The 16,318-nt window shown below is 33.1% G+C and overlaps 1 protein-coding gene across 27 annotated transcripts in view; it reads left to right on the top strand.

Annotated features, from left to right (window-relative positions):
- Nucleotides 1–16,318, top strand: part of LOC145252572 (IQ motif and SEC7 domain-containing protein 1-like) — a 737,205-nt gene that overhangs the window by 475,268 nt on the left and 245,619 nt on the right. For all 27 annotated transcript variants that reach the window (XR_013863619.1, XR_013863618.1, XM_080112202.1 and 24 more), the window contains exon 2: nt 6,309–8,000. Coding sequence is in view for 25 of the 27 variants with exons in the window: in XM_080112202.1 (XP_079968328.1) it covers nt 6,309–8,000 (1,692 nt within the window). In the remaining 2 variants the exon portion in view is untranslated. The remainder of the gene's footprint in view (nt 1–6,308; nt 8,001–16,318) is intronic.

Here is a 16,318-nt window from a genome sequence, read left to right as displayed (position 1 = left end):
AAATGGTATCTTAAACAGAAATGTGACAAAAAATCTATCAAATTTGAAATAGCATTTTGCCAGTCTGACACGGTTCATTTTGAAATAACATTGTTTTCACTAAACATACCGATTAAGTGAAGAGTTTGCTAGATTTCTCGCGTCTTTTCTATCCCACCCCGTCTTGCATTTCAAACTTTTCTTAATCTTACATTGTACTTGTCTTGATAATTTTCAGCTTTTATGTATATTATTCAGAGACGATTTTATTAAATACTAGCAGGGAGACCCGACGTTGCTCGGGATTGAATTATCAACGAATGTTTCATACCCCCATATTTTTATTGTCATCAAAGTCGATGAAATCACCCATTTTTCAATCAAATCAATTGATTCCTGCTCTAATTGAAGACCCATTGCGATGCACCAGGCCTCTCCCAATGACTTAGTTAACAATATATTGTAGTCTACATTGCACTGTAGAGAACCTATTGTTGATTTAATTAAATAATAAATTGTTTTATATATATAGTCTTGAATTAAACATGCAAAAGTAAAGTGTTATGCTTCAATTGTGCTCTAAACAAAAACATTAATTTCGAATGTGGCCCTGTCATATCAAAGAACCTACTGTTGATTTTATATGCTTGACTTTACTGCTTATGCAGTGATAATGGCTTCAATTTAAGTTTAAAATGAAAAAGTAAAATACGAGGGGCGTGCAATAAGTAATGCCCCTGACCCACTTCCCATAGCAGTAGAGCAATGAAACTTGCCACAGTTATTAGTCTTTCTCTACATAGAAACCACCCAGAGTTATGCATTTCTTCCATCGTTTGATGCAGCTCTGGAGACCGCTTTTGTAGAACACCCCAGGCTGGTCCTCCAACCATGACGTGACTTCAGAAATCAAGGCTGCATCATCTGGGAAATGCTTTCTTTTCAAAAACAACTTCATGGCTGGGAAGAGGTGAAAGTCAGAGGGTGCAAGGTCAGGAGAGTAGGGAGGATGAGGGAGGATTTCATAACTACACGACCATGCTTCTGATCTGGTAATATGCGAGTTGTGGACCGGAGCATTCTCCTGCAGGAGGAGGGTACCTTTGCTGATCTTGCACCGCCTCTTGATTTTTGATAGCTTCCCTTAATTTCCTCAAAAGTGAAGCATAATAGGCTCCTGTAATTGTGGTACCCTTTGCCAGAAAATCTGTCGTCACTCCTTCGTCCTGGTCCCAGAAGACTGTGAGCATGACCTTGCCAGTGGAGGGCTGCACCCTTGCCTTCTTTGGAGGTGGTGAGACTAAGTGCTTCCACTGCATTGACTGGGCTTTGGTCTCTGGATCATAGTGATGGACCCAGGTTTCATCCTGTGTAATTAGTCTTTTGAAAAACTTTGATCTTCTTGGCACATCTCCAAATTCATCCTCGAGCACTCGACGCGTTCTCGCTTCTGGAATGGTGTGAGCAACCTGGGAATTAATCTGGCAGACACCTTATGCATATGCAAATGGTCATGAATGATAGTTTCCACAGACCCTGTACTAATCTTGACATTTTGGGCTATTTGGCGAATAGTAATGCGCCGATCTTCCAAAATGGCAGCCTCAACTTGACGTACAGATGCCTCATCAATGGCAGAAGGGGGGGGGGATCAGGTCTGAGAGCTGTTTCCACAGACTTCCGGCCATGTTTGAATTCACGATGCCAGTGTTTTACAAGGTCATATGATGAGGCATTATCGCCATAATTTTCTTTCATTTCATCAAAAGTCTCCTGTGGTGTGCGTCCTTTCAAATACAAAAACCGGATCACTGCTCGACATTCAACAGGCTCCATTTCACACCTGACTCAGTTCAAACACCTATAAAACAGAAACCACAATTAGTTCAGAGCTGTAATTTGCCATATAACCCGTAGAGATATAAATCATTGCACATGCAAAATTTCAGCTAGATCAGACAACTGGAAGTGGGTCAGGGGCATTACTTATTGCACGCCCCTCGTATCATGGTGCAATTCATTTTGAATGTGCCCCTGACATAGTAAAGAACCAACTGTTGATTTTATATGTTGGGCGTTTCTGTTTGTGTGGTAATAAAATTTCTCAAATGCAATTGTGATGTTAGGCTGTGTAAGGTGTATACTGTAGTTAAAATCGCCTGTTCCTGCTTTCATTGGATTATTTCAATTCTCAATATTTATTGAAGATGTTTCGATACAAAACCTATCTAAAAACACTGCCAAGCACATAAAGTACAATCATGTGAAATTTCATAAAAATAGGCCTGGCCGTTTTTCAAGTCCATAAACTCACATACACACACAAAGTTCCTTTTATATAATAAAAGATAGATAAAGAATCGTTTAACTTGGGATATGTGGGTTACTATTCTCAATTTGGTTGTTATTTTTACAAAGTTCTCACGGATTTAACTTCTTTCTTCTGAACCCATGGGATAACAATTAACAATCAGTTTTTAATCTTACGGAGGTTGGTAGTTAAATCCTTATTACAGATGGTGGTTAGTAAAAAAATAACATAAAAAATAATTAACACTTCTACCTCGTCATGGTTGACGGAATAAGAGCTGTCTATCATCCATGGATAAAATAAAGAGTTTAGTTTGACATTCCATATAGGTTAAGTTCGAAAAGATGCACCTGAAGAAGGTCAGAAGTTGAATCAGTTGAAACATTGTGAAAATAAAAACCAAAATGAGAATAGTAGTCCAAATAATACAAATTTAATCTCATCTCAAAAAACAAAACAAAAAAAAAAATACATAATCGATTGACTATAATGTTATTTTGACCTCCAGTATATTCAGCCTTCATTGAATTGTTATATTTTACCAGTCAGTATTTGCAAAAAGAATTTTTTTTTTTTTGTTTTCCATTGATTTCTCTCCCTTCTTTGTTTTTCTTGTGTACAAGTGTTTTTTTTTTCTATGAACTATTCTCTCTTTTATGAAAGACCAAGGAAATGTTAAAGGAATAATTATGATTTTGCTGTTTCTCATAAAGAGAGATTATACATAATTTATCCAATAAACTCTGATAAAAACAAAAAAAAACAAAATGTATATTTATTTATTTTTATTGCCCTAATTATCCATCACTTATTGGATCTAAATTTTTCTTAGACTAGGATTGTAGAGTCTGAAATAATTATGGGATGATTGGATTCTGTGAAAGAATTTACACTTTATATGTTTCGGGATTATTCTTTTAAATAAACCAATTTTTATGATTGTGGCTTACTCAAATTAAACTCATGAGATTTGCAATTACATAAAAGTGAGTAAAAGTTTAAAGTGTCAAAGATAGAGGAGTCAGAATCAATGGTCTTGCATTCAGATTCCAGTTCCGCTTTAGAGAATGTGATGCTGTTTAATAATCTGATTGCTAATCTATTTGAGTAATTATTGCCTTTTAGATGTCTCATCCTGTCTCTACAAGATTCTATGTTTGTCCGTTGTTATTTGGTTTGTCAGGTTATCATTGTTATCATTATTGATTATCATTATTATTATCATTGTTGATATCATTATTATTATCATTGTTGATATCATTATTATTATCATTGTTGATATCATTACTATTATCATTGTTGATATCATTACTATTATCATTGTTGATATCATTACTATTATCATTGTTGATATCATTACTATTATCATTGTTGATATCATTATTATTATCATTGTTGATATCATTATTATTATCATTGTTGATATCATTATTATTATCATTGTTGATATCATTATTATTATCATTGTTGATATCATCATTATTATTATCATTATTATTATCATTATTATTATCATTATTATCATCATTATTATCATCATTGTTATCATTATTGTTATCATTATCGTTATTGTTATTATTATTATCATTGTTATTATCATTATTATTATCATTATTGTTATCATTATTGTTATCATTATTATTGATTGCTATATTTGCTTGTTATGTATATTTTGGATTTCTCCCTTTTTAACCATCTTCTAAACTCAACCATTTTAAAAGAAAAAACTTGCATTACTCATACAATATTTGCAAGTCCAATAATTCCTTAAAAATGTAATATTCATTTTATTTTTTTTTTAAGATTATTTTTTAAATTTCTCCAATAGCAATAACATCTTAAAATGGCCGCCTCCGTAGAGTATCATTTTTTTTTTTTTTTTTTCATAATGAAGATTTTATACAATATTTCTTATACATTAATAAAAGAATTCTTGGATAGAATGCAATATTTCAAACACACTATCACCTGAAATATAAGTGAAAAAATCGACAATATTGGAGGGTTATGTAAATATTGTTTGAATTCCGAAAATGATATGATGTGAGTATATGTATCAGACTTTGTGTGCGTCAGAAGTAGTGATGGAACTATTCAAATATTTTTTCAATTCTAAAATTGTCTAAAATGCAATTCCTTTGTTGGGGCAAGGAGAGTCTTCATCTAAATTGTTTTTTTTATATTTATTCACTTGTGCCATTTTTTTTTCATTCGCCATTTAATATTGAGCAACATTGGATCTTCTGCGATCTAAATGATTCCATTTATTTGCTATAATTATATCCTTTTTATACTAACCCTAGATTTCTTCTTGAATAACCCCATCTCTAATTTGGTCTAAAACTGATTAAACTGTTTCTCTCAATCCTACTGCATCAGGTTTATTGATACTTTTATGCAAGGTATGAATCCATATATCTTCCCTTCAGACATCGATTAAATAGAAGAAACTAGATTCTCAATCCTTGGTTGTGTAACTAGTCTAAGAAAAAGAAAAGGTAAAAAATTTTCCTTATTTCACTGTTTTCAGTCTTGGATTTCTTGTTTCTGGATTAGATATGCTGGTTTAGAAAAGGTGTGGCTGTGAATTGTGGAACTCTTGCTTCAATCCTCATGCAGATACCTTTACATGGGGTATGCATTGTCCTTTGAGAATAAAGGTGTTTATTGTATCAAAATACGTAAAGTTTATTGAGAACTTTATCAGATACTATTTTATTATGCGACAAACTTGACACTTTTGTCCAACTGTGAGATTTGCCACATTTTAGATCTTCAGATGTTTAACACTTTAAAACAAGAACTTGTTTCTGATAAAAACTGATCCTTCTTTTCTTTTTCTTTTTTTCCTTATATAAAAGATTTGGAATTTCTCACCAATTGTTGTAGTTGTGTTCACATGAATTGATGTCCGGAAGATCTCTATGTATCAATATGATAATTTATGTGGGATACAACTAAGAGAAGTAAAGCTATGCTTTATTTTTATAATTGGTGGAATTATGAAAAAATATGGCTTACGATTAACTGATATACCACATTTCCCATCGGATAAAATGCATTGTCTTGCTTTTAAAAGTCTTTAAAAGAAAAACTGTCTCTTTTGATGCAAAAATGTGCTCATGGAGTAGTTAGGGTTAGAATGATTAAATTCGTTTGTTTAGAGCAACTAAGCATTCCTTTTTTGAACTAATGTCTCTAATGATATTGATGGAATGCATCAAGTTAAGTTTGTTTTTTGCAGAATGTCAGAATATTATTACTTCCAAAAAAGCAGAGGTTCCGTGTTATTATTGATTTATCATCTACATTGCTTAAACAATCAGCATCAAACTTTCAAACAATATTGATCAGTTTGACAAAATCTCAACTTTTTCCAAATTTCATATATGGATGCGATGTTCTGTGATAACAGAAGCCATCATACAAAATTTGATTCGATAGTTTTTGAGCTATCGATATTCCATGGCAAAACTTTGGAAACACATCATAAAAATATTGAAGTAAGGCCCAGATAAGACTCAAGCCTATCCGAACGTTGTCAGGTGAAAGTATGTAGTCTGATGATTGACTTGTAGTCTTGTTTAGATCTTTAAATGAATCTTGTATCTGTCAATTATCGGTCTATTAATGTTTGCTAATGGGCCAAGAAACCGAGGTTCAATTCTCTGTAGGCATATCAAAGAATTAAAAAATAGTATTTGATGCTCCCCATGCTAAATACTAAGTGGCAGATCAAGGGCAAGTGGAATAATCCTAGAAATTAAATGGCACCCTTCCATACACCTTAGTGTAATAGCTAATGAAAAGAGAGCCTTATGATCATCCTCGACTATAGTCAGTCACTTAGTTTATCTGTTTCATATAAATTCTCTAAAGAAATAATTTTAAAAATGCTGATATCTGAAGTATTTTTCTTATCCCGTCTTAATTTTTTGGAGAAAAAATATATTTTGCCCATTTCAATGTTTATTTTCCATATAATAAATGTTTTTTTTTTTTTTCTATCTCTTTGCAGTGTCACAAGCGCCAGGTCAAGTGAAGACCTACTCCAAGGAAAGGCGCGTCCGGTCGCCAGTGGAAACGGCTGTAATAAGGAACTTGGCCGGCCAAAGGGAGTTAACCAAAACAATTCTACTGCTGGTGCCACAGTTCCCAATGGCACCGCCCCCTCCCCCCTCCCCACCCAAACATCAACAGCCACCAATGCCCAGCGGGCGCAGGTTCAAAGGCAACGCTCGTTCAAAAGAACAGATGATGAACTGATAAAACGGTCGCGTGTGCAGTCCAGCTCTTATGAGCTCTCTCAAGACTTGCAGGATAAGCAGCTGGAAATGCTCGAGCGGAAATATGGTGGAACAATACGAGCTCGACGTGCAGCGCGGGTAATCCAAAGAGCCTTTCGCAAATATTGTATGAATAAAAACTTTGAAAAATTGAGAAACTCAGTCGGCGAACGTCGCCTGTCCAAACGGCTATCCGAACTTGGGCGGAGCAACACCGTATGGACCGACCGCATAAGTTCTGACATGCAGTTTACAATGGGAGGTACAGCATTACAAAATACAGACGTAAAGATTGATCTATTGTCACAGGAGAATGTACGGAAGCGAATTGCTGAGATTGAATCCCGAAAGAATTTGGACAACAAGCTCCACCACCAACTGTCTTTGGACCCTTCATTGAAGATTGACAACCTCAAGCGGACACAACGAAAGGAAAGGAGACGTTTGGAAAGGTCAATGGAGATAGATTTAACGGACATTCCCACGGAAAACGTGAAGGAGGAGGAGCGAGAGGAGAAGTGTAGCGCCCAGCTGGCTGCCTCCATTGCCGCAGAAACAAATAATAATAGAAACTCTTATCCAGAACTAAATGATAGTAGTGCCAGTGACTCTCCACAGGCCACGCCCGTGGAGAGTACGGTTGATTTGCATAGCCTAGATTTTGAAAATTTGCTTGAGAGCAAAGAAACGGACATTTTGACAGATAGTTTCCATAGTGACAGTATCCATAGTGACGGGAGTCAGGAGACTGGGTCCCTGATTGGGCATCACAAACCTCAAGCCCTTACCTTGTCAATGGAAGTCGAGCCCCGGTTGCACAATGTGGTTGGTAAAGATCTGCACGGGTCCTGTGATAGTATGGGTAGGTTGTACCCGGAGTCGGGGATCACGGAGATCCCCTCTGAGGTCCAGATCAAAGTTGATCTGGCCTCCCCCGAGGACACCGGACTGGACGATCAGAAGACCCTGAATGAAGACACTGTAAAATACTACATGAATGCAAAGGTGAAATTACGTGGCGGTGGTAGTAGTGGTAGTAATAGCGGCAGTGGTAGTGGCAGCGGCAGCAGCGTACGTGATATTAAGGACAAAAAAGGTGTGCTGTCACACCGAGGGCCAGAGGCATCTCCTATTTGGAAACGCAAAAGTGCTGCAAACGCCACGGTTGCAGTTGTGAACAAAGGTGAAGTGAAGCGAATGAGTAATATATCAGAGACGAGCGAGCCAGAGAGTTTGGATGGTCAGTGTTCAAGTTCCCCGAGCTCGGATAATGTGAGCTCGGAGAACATAAGTATAGGCAGTGAGAATAGTATAAGTTATCAAAGGAAAATCCGTATCAGTGTCACTAACGACCAACACATGACGAGGATCGGTGATCGGGAAAGGAAGCGACTGTATCGAATTGGGTTGAATTTATTTAACAAGTAAGTGCTGTCTTTTTTATTTATTTTATATTTTTTATTTATTTTATTTTTTTATTTATTTTATTTTTTTATTTATTTTATTTTTATTTATTTTATCTTTTTATTTGTTTTATTTTTTTATTTATTTTATTTTTTTATTTATTTTATTTTATTTATTTTATTTTTTTATTTATTTTATTTTATATTTTATTTTTTTATTCATTTTATATATTTATATTTTTTTATTTATTTTATTTTATATTTTTTATTTATTTTTATATTTTTTATTAATATTTATTTATATTTATTTTATATTTTATTTATTTTATATTTTTTTTTAATTTATTTTATATTTTTTATTTATATTTATTCTTACTTATTTTATGGTTTTACCAGCTTGCTATTACTTTGCAAAGTTTGTTTATTGAAATATTTAAAATGAAAATTTTAAATATTAAACATTTCTCTTGTAAGTTTCTTACAAACAGAAGACCATCCTTTCGCGTGTATGTAAACATTAACATCATGATAATCTTCATACAAATCTATTCATCTTTAAGTCTCTAAGGATAAAAAAAATAACAATGAAGAAATTAATTCGGTTGACAAGAACATGGCGTCATTAACAGGAGAAAGGAAGTATAATAAACAGACACACTCTTTTTTTGCTTGTAGCTAAGAAACATTAAAAGAAAGATTTTTAATAAGTTATCCATCAGATCATTTTAATTACTGTTAGTAATGATGAAATTATTGCATATATAAAGACAACAAAATTACAAATGTATAACACCAAGCATTACTTTATTATGAACTGTTTAAAAAAAGAGCTATGTTAATTTGTCATACAAATAATTGTTTGGTTTATTTGTTGTACTATATATAAAGTATTTCAAAATATGCTGTATTATTGACTGAAATAATAGTAACCCATTTTGATGGTTATAATATGAGTGATAAATTAAATTTTTTTTTGCATTTATTCATTTAATAAATAAAATCTATATATTAATACGATAGTATGTTATTTTCTGTGTCACGCTTACATCTGGGTCGTTTTATTATTATGTACTTCCATTTCTTGTCATAAATAATTTTACCAAGAACTCTTAAGTTTTGGTTTCAGTTTCGATTATAGCAGATGGCACCTATTCATCTATGTTTTTTATTAAGAATTCTTAATAAGTTTTGGTTTTGATTATGGCTGAAAGAACGCAAGTTCTATATATATATATATATATATTTATATAAGTTTTTATTTCGGTTTTGATTCAAGCTAATGCACCCAAGTCATATAGATATATTTTTTTATTTTTGAAATCACAACTTTATAATATATAAAAATCGATAGAGCATTAACTCTGTAATAATATATACGAAATCTGCAAGAATTAAAATATCATATTTAAGCATACTTTGCGACCGAGCTTTGCCAGGCGTTCGTGCTAGCTTAGATAAATACTTTAGCAGTTTTAACAAAAAAAGCTACAATCATATCAGAGCTTCCCCATTTATGCTGAACATCTACAGAATGCCAACATCAACATATTACATATGAATGAGTCCCCTGTGGAATTTCTACAGGTCCTGCGAGTTACAGATTATTTTGATATTGCAAATATCTAAATATTCTAGTTTGTTTTTACCAGAGACAGACAGATGTGTATGCCTTAAACTGCAAAAATATATTTTCAAATAGTCTAAACTTCTAACCTAGTTATCTCCATTCCTTCAGAAAGATTTCATTTTTAAAGAGGAGAGGACATGGAAAATGGAAAAAAATTTCCATTCCTGTATGTAAATGCTGCATAGTAGTATTTGGGTGAGGGGTTGGGGGGGTTAATTTAATTCCTTCTTTTGAGCCAGTGAGTAACCTGTTGTCATTTCCAAACAAACAGAATTCCGGAACATATTTTCCTTAATCCCCCTCCACCCATGCACACATGTATTTGATCTGGATATATTTAGTGTTGGTTGACATAAAGAACTGAAGAAAAAAGGGAATTTAGTTTGCTCACTTACACCCGGAGGTTTGATGGAGATGTCTCCTCAGATCTTTCCTCTTCAATTTGAACTCCTCACTCTTACTTTTCTTCAGCTAATCCGAAATCTCCAGGTTAACCTAAGAAAACATAAACAAAACCCACAATCCATCTTTAAGGGAAGAGAAATAGAGGAAGAATTCATAGTTTTTTACTGTTATGTCAACTTCTCCCGAGAGTTATTTAAAAATAATAAAAATGGACAATAAGATTTAAAACTTGCACAGCTTTGAAATCAATCTCATTCTGAAAAATTCCAAACAAATCTCAACTTCTTGCCAAACAGAAAATTTCAAGGCAAATACATCTAATCTATAAATTTATTTTGTTAGATTTTCAAAGTCAGACCTAAATAGCATTTAAGCTGGCAAATTAAACACTGTGTTTGACTAACCAATTTTAATTCTTATTGTTGTGTTATTGGCAATATCATAACACATTTAGTTAAAATTTATTTTTAAAAAATTATTTCATCCAGCTCAGACAACTGCATATATGAAACAGACTTTTTTAACTCCTCAAAAATGGACAAAAGTTATATAACCTGCTATTTGTGCCCATTTTTTTTTCATTGAATACTAATCCCGCTTACATTGATCATATCCAGGCTGTCAGTCAACTGCAAGAGAATACAAGATCCCACTGTGCTTTGCCTTTGTGGATTATGAAAAGGCTTTAAACTCTATAGGGTTCGATCCACTGTTCACTGCCCTTGAGAACTAAGGAGTTGAGTACATACATCACCCTTGTTGAAAGACCTGTACAATGGGGCTACCTCTACTCTAAAGTTCCATCGTGACAGCAACAAGATCAAGCTGGAGAGGGGAACAAGACAAGGTGACAACATCTCACCAAAACTCTTCAGCCTGTCTCCAGGATGCGATAATCAGTCAGATTAAGTGAGATAGTAGAGGGGGTCAAGATTGATGGTGAACACCTGTCACATCTCATCTTTGCTGATGGTATAGTACTGCTGGCACACTCTCCTCTGGAACTAAATGACATTCTAAACGACGTCCACTCTAAGAGCAAACCAATTGGCCTCAACGTGCATCTTTGGAAGGTGATGTTGAACCAGCATGCTGCCAAGTCGCCAATAATTGTTGATGGAAAGACAATTTATGAAGTTGAAAGCTACATCTACTTAGGAAAGAAAATTATGAAAGATGGAGATCTCCTGCCTGAGATAAAGAGAAGGGATGGGCAGCTTTTCGGAAAGTGGATAATATCATGAGAAGCTGAAAAGCAAGTATGGCAATAAAAAAGATCTTCAATGAATATATACTACCTGTGATGATCTACAGTCGTGAAACATTGACCCTGATGTCTCACGAAAGTGAAATCTTGGCAGTAGCACAAAAGATGAGGATAATGCTGGGCATCACTCTACAAGACATAAAGACAGACATCTGGATCAACCAACAAACAAGTGTTATTGATATCAATACTGCCATCAAGACATTCAAACATAGATGGGCAGGGCACATAGCCAGACAACATGACAACAGATGGTCCACCAAGAAAACTGAATGGACCCCTCGTGAACATAAGCGGTTAAAGGGGAGACCAAGAAGAGGTGGGGGCGACAACATGATACAACAAATTAACACTTTTGGCCAAGATCAGTGTAGTATCTGTTCTGATACTACACTTCACCATTTCTGTCCTCGGTCAGTGGAGGAGAAATCCTTCATGACTGAAACAATTTGTATTTTTGTTCCTATCCAGAGTGCCCCTTTTTAGGGAGCTGGATTATCCCCACATTAAAAACCGACCTTATGTCTAACTCTGCCCTTGTGAAGAGGCAAGTAAATATGAACACATGGGTTCAACATGGTAGCAGATGTCTCGAGACAGAGATAGATGGCTGCAGTTCAGGGAACGGGCTCCTCATTGAGTGATGAAACCCTTATTGATGGAGTGATTGAATACTTTTTAACCATTGAACTTATATAATAATACTTATTTTGTTGCACCTTATCATAACAAAGGTCCATACAAAGTTTAAGACAGTTTGGCCCAGTAGTTTTTGAGAACGAGTAGAATGGACAAACAGGCAGACTTAGAGAAATATATAGATTTTTAAATGGTCACTTAAAAATTAAAACTAAGTAAACATGATAACTTATTAATAAATTAAAGAATATAATAGGAGTTATTTACCTTAAGTTTAAAAATGTACAAAGAAATTAATAACTAAAATTATTTCACTATAAATAGGATAGAGCAAACTCTTAAAAGCTTGGAATGACAACTAGTCTAGAAGGAAAATATGTAATATCACCTATCCTTCTTTGTTTATTTCAGCATTATCTCTAGTAGTCTTATACTTTCCTTCTCACTCATTTAAGCAATGCTGGATCAGTAGAAATGCAGTTAAGGATGGCACAACTGTTGCTTAATTGCATGGGCACCCATTCAAACTATATGTTGTCTCTCAAGACAAATGAAGACCAACAATAAAGATTATCACTGCACAAAATAGAAATCTAAGTCTAAGAATTAAAAGCTCCCATAAAATTTTATTACATCTCAAAACCAATAAATTTTCAACGTTTATTCCAATCTAGATACTAACTTGATCAGCTGTAAAGGAATTTCAATTGTTAATTCTCTAACGTCTGTTTAGTGACATTTGTTCGTTCAGTGCATTTCACCTCAAGTCGATCATGTGACAAGTTGGTGTTAATGCTGTGTACTGGAATACAGTTCCACCCAATTGTGTGTGAATTCATCCGCTTCGAAAGCGTAAGCCTATGAAACTTGCATGCACATCCAAGTATAAAGCATTACACAGTAGCAAACGTTTTAAAAGCCATTTTTTTTTTATTCATAAGCTATATCGGATCATTGTAGCAGGATCCTATTTTACTGTCACTTACAAACTTATGACATCCGGTATTTTCAAATAATTACCTATTTTATTACTGACCAGGCTCAACATTGCTTAACTTTGATTATGCAGGAAGAATCTGATTTTAACTGATGTTTAAGTCAAGGCATAATAATCTAAATCTCTTAAAATGTCAGGGTTTTTTTTTAAATAAATTACATATTTTATAAGTTCAGTTAAAAAGTTAGAAAAAAAGTTCAAAGTCTGTTTAAAAGATTGTGAAAATATTCTGGTATTTTGCAACACAATGTACATGTCTATGCAGGTTTTGTTTTTATAAATTGTTTCTAAACAAAATTTGTTTATCTTAGATGAGGGAAGACATTCACAAATGTTTGTTTTTGTTTAATCTAACTGGAAAAATATTGCTGTGTTTGTATGAATAAATTTGCTCATAAATTACTTCTGACTATTTTGCAAGTGCAGAGGAAAATATTAGATTTTGGGTTGATCAGTTTTTGGTTTTTTAGCTTTGCTTGTTTTAGATGTCTGTCTATACCCGGTTCCATTTTTGTGTCTAAGTTTCAACTTTCTCACAGTTTATTGGCTGTCGTTACAAGTGAAGAATGAAGAGAGAGAAAAAAAGTTGCTTAGTAAACACAAAGGTTTGTCTGCGTTTGACAAGTGAGAAAATGTCCATTGGTGGCATAAATTGCAGAATGTGCACATTATTACTGTCTCTATCTGCTGCAGCTGTTGTTGCTTCCAACTCCACCAGCCACTTTTCTTTACAGCGATCTTTTTTCTTCAAGAAAAATAAAATTACTGCATTTTAAAAAATTCGCCCACTCTCATTTTCATATATATATATATATATATATATATATATATATATGTGTGTGTGTGTGTGTGTATGCTTATTAGCATTCTTGTAGATTAATTTTCATTTTCAAGTGTGTGGGTGTCTGTGTTTGTGTATTATGTTTCTGCTGTCTATTGGGCAAATCTGTGACTCTACCCCACCCAGCTGAATCCACTTTAGGTGCCTTTTGCAGTTTTCCAGGCAAGCAGCTTATTTCTTATGAGAATTTTGTTAAAACTACAAAATGCTAATCCAATTGTACAATATTTGGTAAATGAGAAGTTAATGAAAAATCAAAACAAAATTTCCCACTCAAGTTGTAAAAACGTTTACACAATCATCAAATATGGCATAATCACATATGTTAATATACTAGTTAAGCAATGTTGAACTTGATCAGTACCAGATGGGTGACCATTTGGGAATACTAGGTGCTGTATGTGAGGAAAAGTCTATGCTTCGCAAAAACTAATGTCATCAAATTGGATTGTGGGCTGACAACTACCCTCTATATGATGTCGGCCTTTCTCAACACAAACATGTTGTAGTGCATATGAATTAACAAATAAACCATTCATGTATAAAATTTTCAACAAAAAAATTGATTGAAACATCTTCTTTTTTTTTTTTTTAAATTAATCTAATATCAATCAAATATTTGAATATATGTAGGGAAAAAGATCATAAAAAAAATGGATTTATAATTCAACATTTCATGCAAACATTTACTTTGTTTCCATATTTTTAAAAAATGTTTTTCATCCACCAAATTAAAAAAAAAATTTAAAAAAAACTATATTAAAAAAAAACTTTATTACATGTCCTGCTGGCTTAGGACATTCCCTCGAATAATGGTGATGGATGGACAGTCATATATATTATTTTTAATGGACACTATACATATTTATGATGATCCATCAGTACTCTCAATTTCAAAAAAAAAAAAAAAAGAAGACTGGCTACTTTATCTTCAATGCACCTAATCTGACGAGTTCATCAAATGATGCAATGAAAGTTTGACTCTCAATAATAATTCTTCCTCTGAATTTTCCAGTGTTTAGTGAAATCAAAAGTATCAATGGATGATCATCATAAATATGTATCGTGCCCATTAAAATAAATAAATAAATATATATATATATAATTATTTTTTTTAATATAATAATTAAATACCTACAGACACTAGTGTTTCATCCTTTCGGGATTCTTCAATGCAGGGTGTCACGATTAACACCAGCCGAACGATTCGAACCCCGCAACACGAGACATCTCTGGCTCGATTAGTGGAGACCATATCCATATATATATATATATATAGAGAGAGAGAGAGTTACATAAGAGAAATTGTTACTTAAAAATATACAATCCTAATCTGAAATGACAGTGTATTTGTAATCTTGTCATCTCAATTAATAACGAAATACAAAGTAGACAATGTTGATAACAATCCACACCTTTCCCATTAAAAGGAATTTGTCCTCGATTCTACAATCTCATAATTATGTGTAGATTTATCATGTTTATTCATGTTTTTAAGTAGTCATAAATGCATATAAATTTGCTTTTTACAAACATACACTAATTTTCTTTTAACTCTTGCATCATTGAATTAAAAATTGATTACTTTTTCAGAGTAGATTAATCAGAGCAATAAAGGATTTAAAATTTTAAGATTTACTTTTATTAGGTTTGACAAATACATATATATTACTGGCCTGGCAAGACCACAGAGGAGACAACCAAGCAACAACAAAAAAAAAACCTTAAGCCAAATTCATCCCAAAGCAGCAAAACTAAAGCTGACCTGCCAGGACAATATACATACAAATGTAGGCAAATTTGGACATATTTTGTTGGTTTCAAAATATGTTCTTTTTTACCAAATATCATAAAATTTTAACCATAGAATAGTATTATAATCTCTCAAAAACCTTCAAATTTTCCGGTGGTTTTATCCTATAGAATCAAAGATATGAGCATTTCAATATTCAATTTGGCTAAGAGTATATATATATATATATATATATATATATATATATTAGTGATGGGGCGATTCCAATATTTTTCCAGATTCCATACTAAATTCCAGATTCTGATGCAATTACCGATTCTGACTCCAATTCTTTATAAATCTCTAAATATTTAACTAGAAAAGTGTTATTTCGTGCCAATCACTGTAAAAACATATCTTAAATGTGCGTATAGTTTCTCAAATGTAAAAACACACTTGTGAGCGGATGATCTAGAGTTTTACTGAAATTTTAAATCAATAAATATTTATTATTTTATTATAAATACAATCAGTGGAAGATGTTTCTTAAACCAAAATAAAAAAAGATAATTAAAGGAATCGGTTATGGCATCGGAAAATACGCTCAAATTTTTCCGATTCCGATACCCAAAAAAGCTCCGATTTTTTTCTGATTCTGATTAATCGTCCAAACACTAATATATATATATATATATATATATATATATATATATATATATATATCACCTTTTTTAGCAATTTTATAAGTTCCAATTCTTCTCAGCAACTATTGATCAGAATTTAACAAATGAAGGCTCGTTGGAAAGGTAATGACCTGTATTATGTAGTGGG

The sequence above is a fragment of the Euprymna scolopes genome, chromosome 29, assembly GCF_053919585.1.
Source record: "Euprymna scolopes isolate OS-2025 chromosome 29, ASM5391958v1, whole genome shotgun sequence".
Classification (NCBI taxonomy): domain Eukaryota; kingdom Metazoa; phylum Mollusca; class Cephalopoda; order Sepiida; family Sepiolidae; genus Euprymna; species Euprymna scolopes.
Note: the sequence above shows the minus strand (reverse complement) of the source record. Positions and strands in the feature narration are given on the sequence as shown.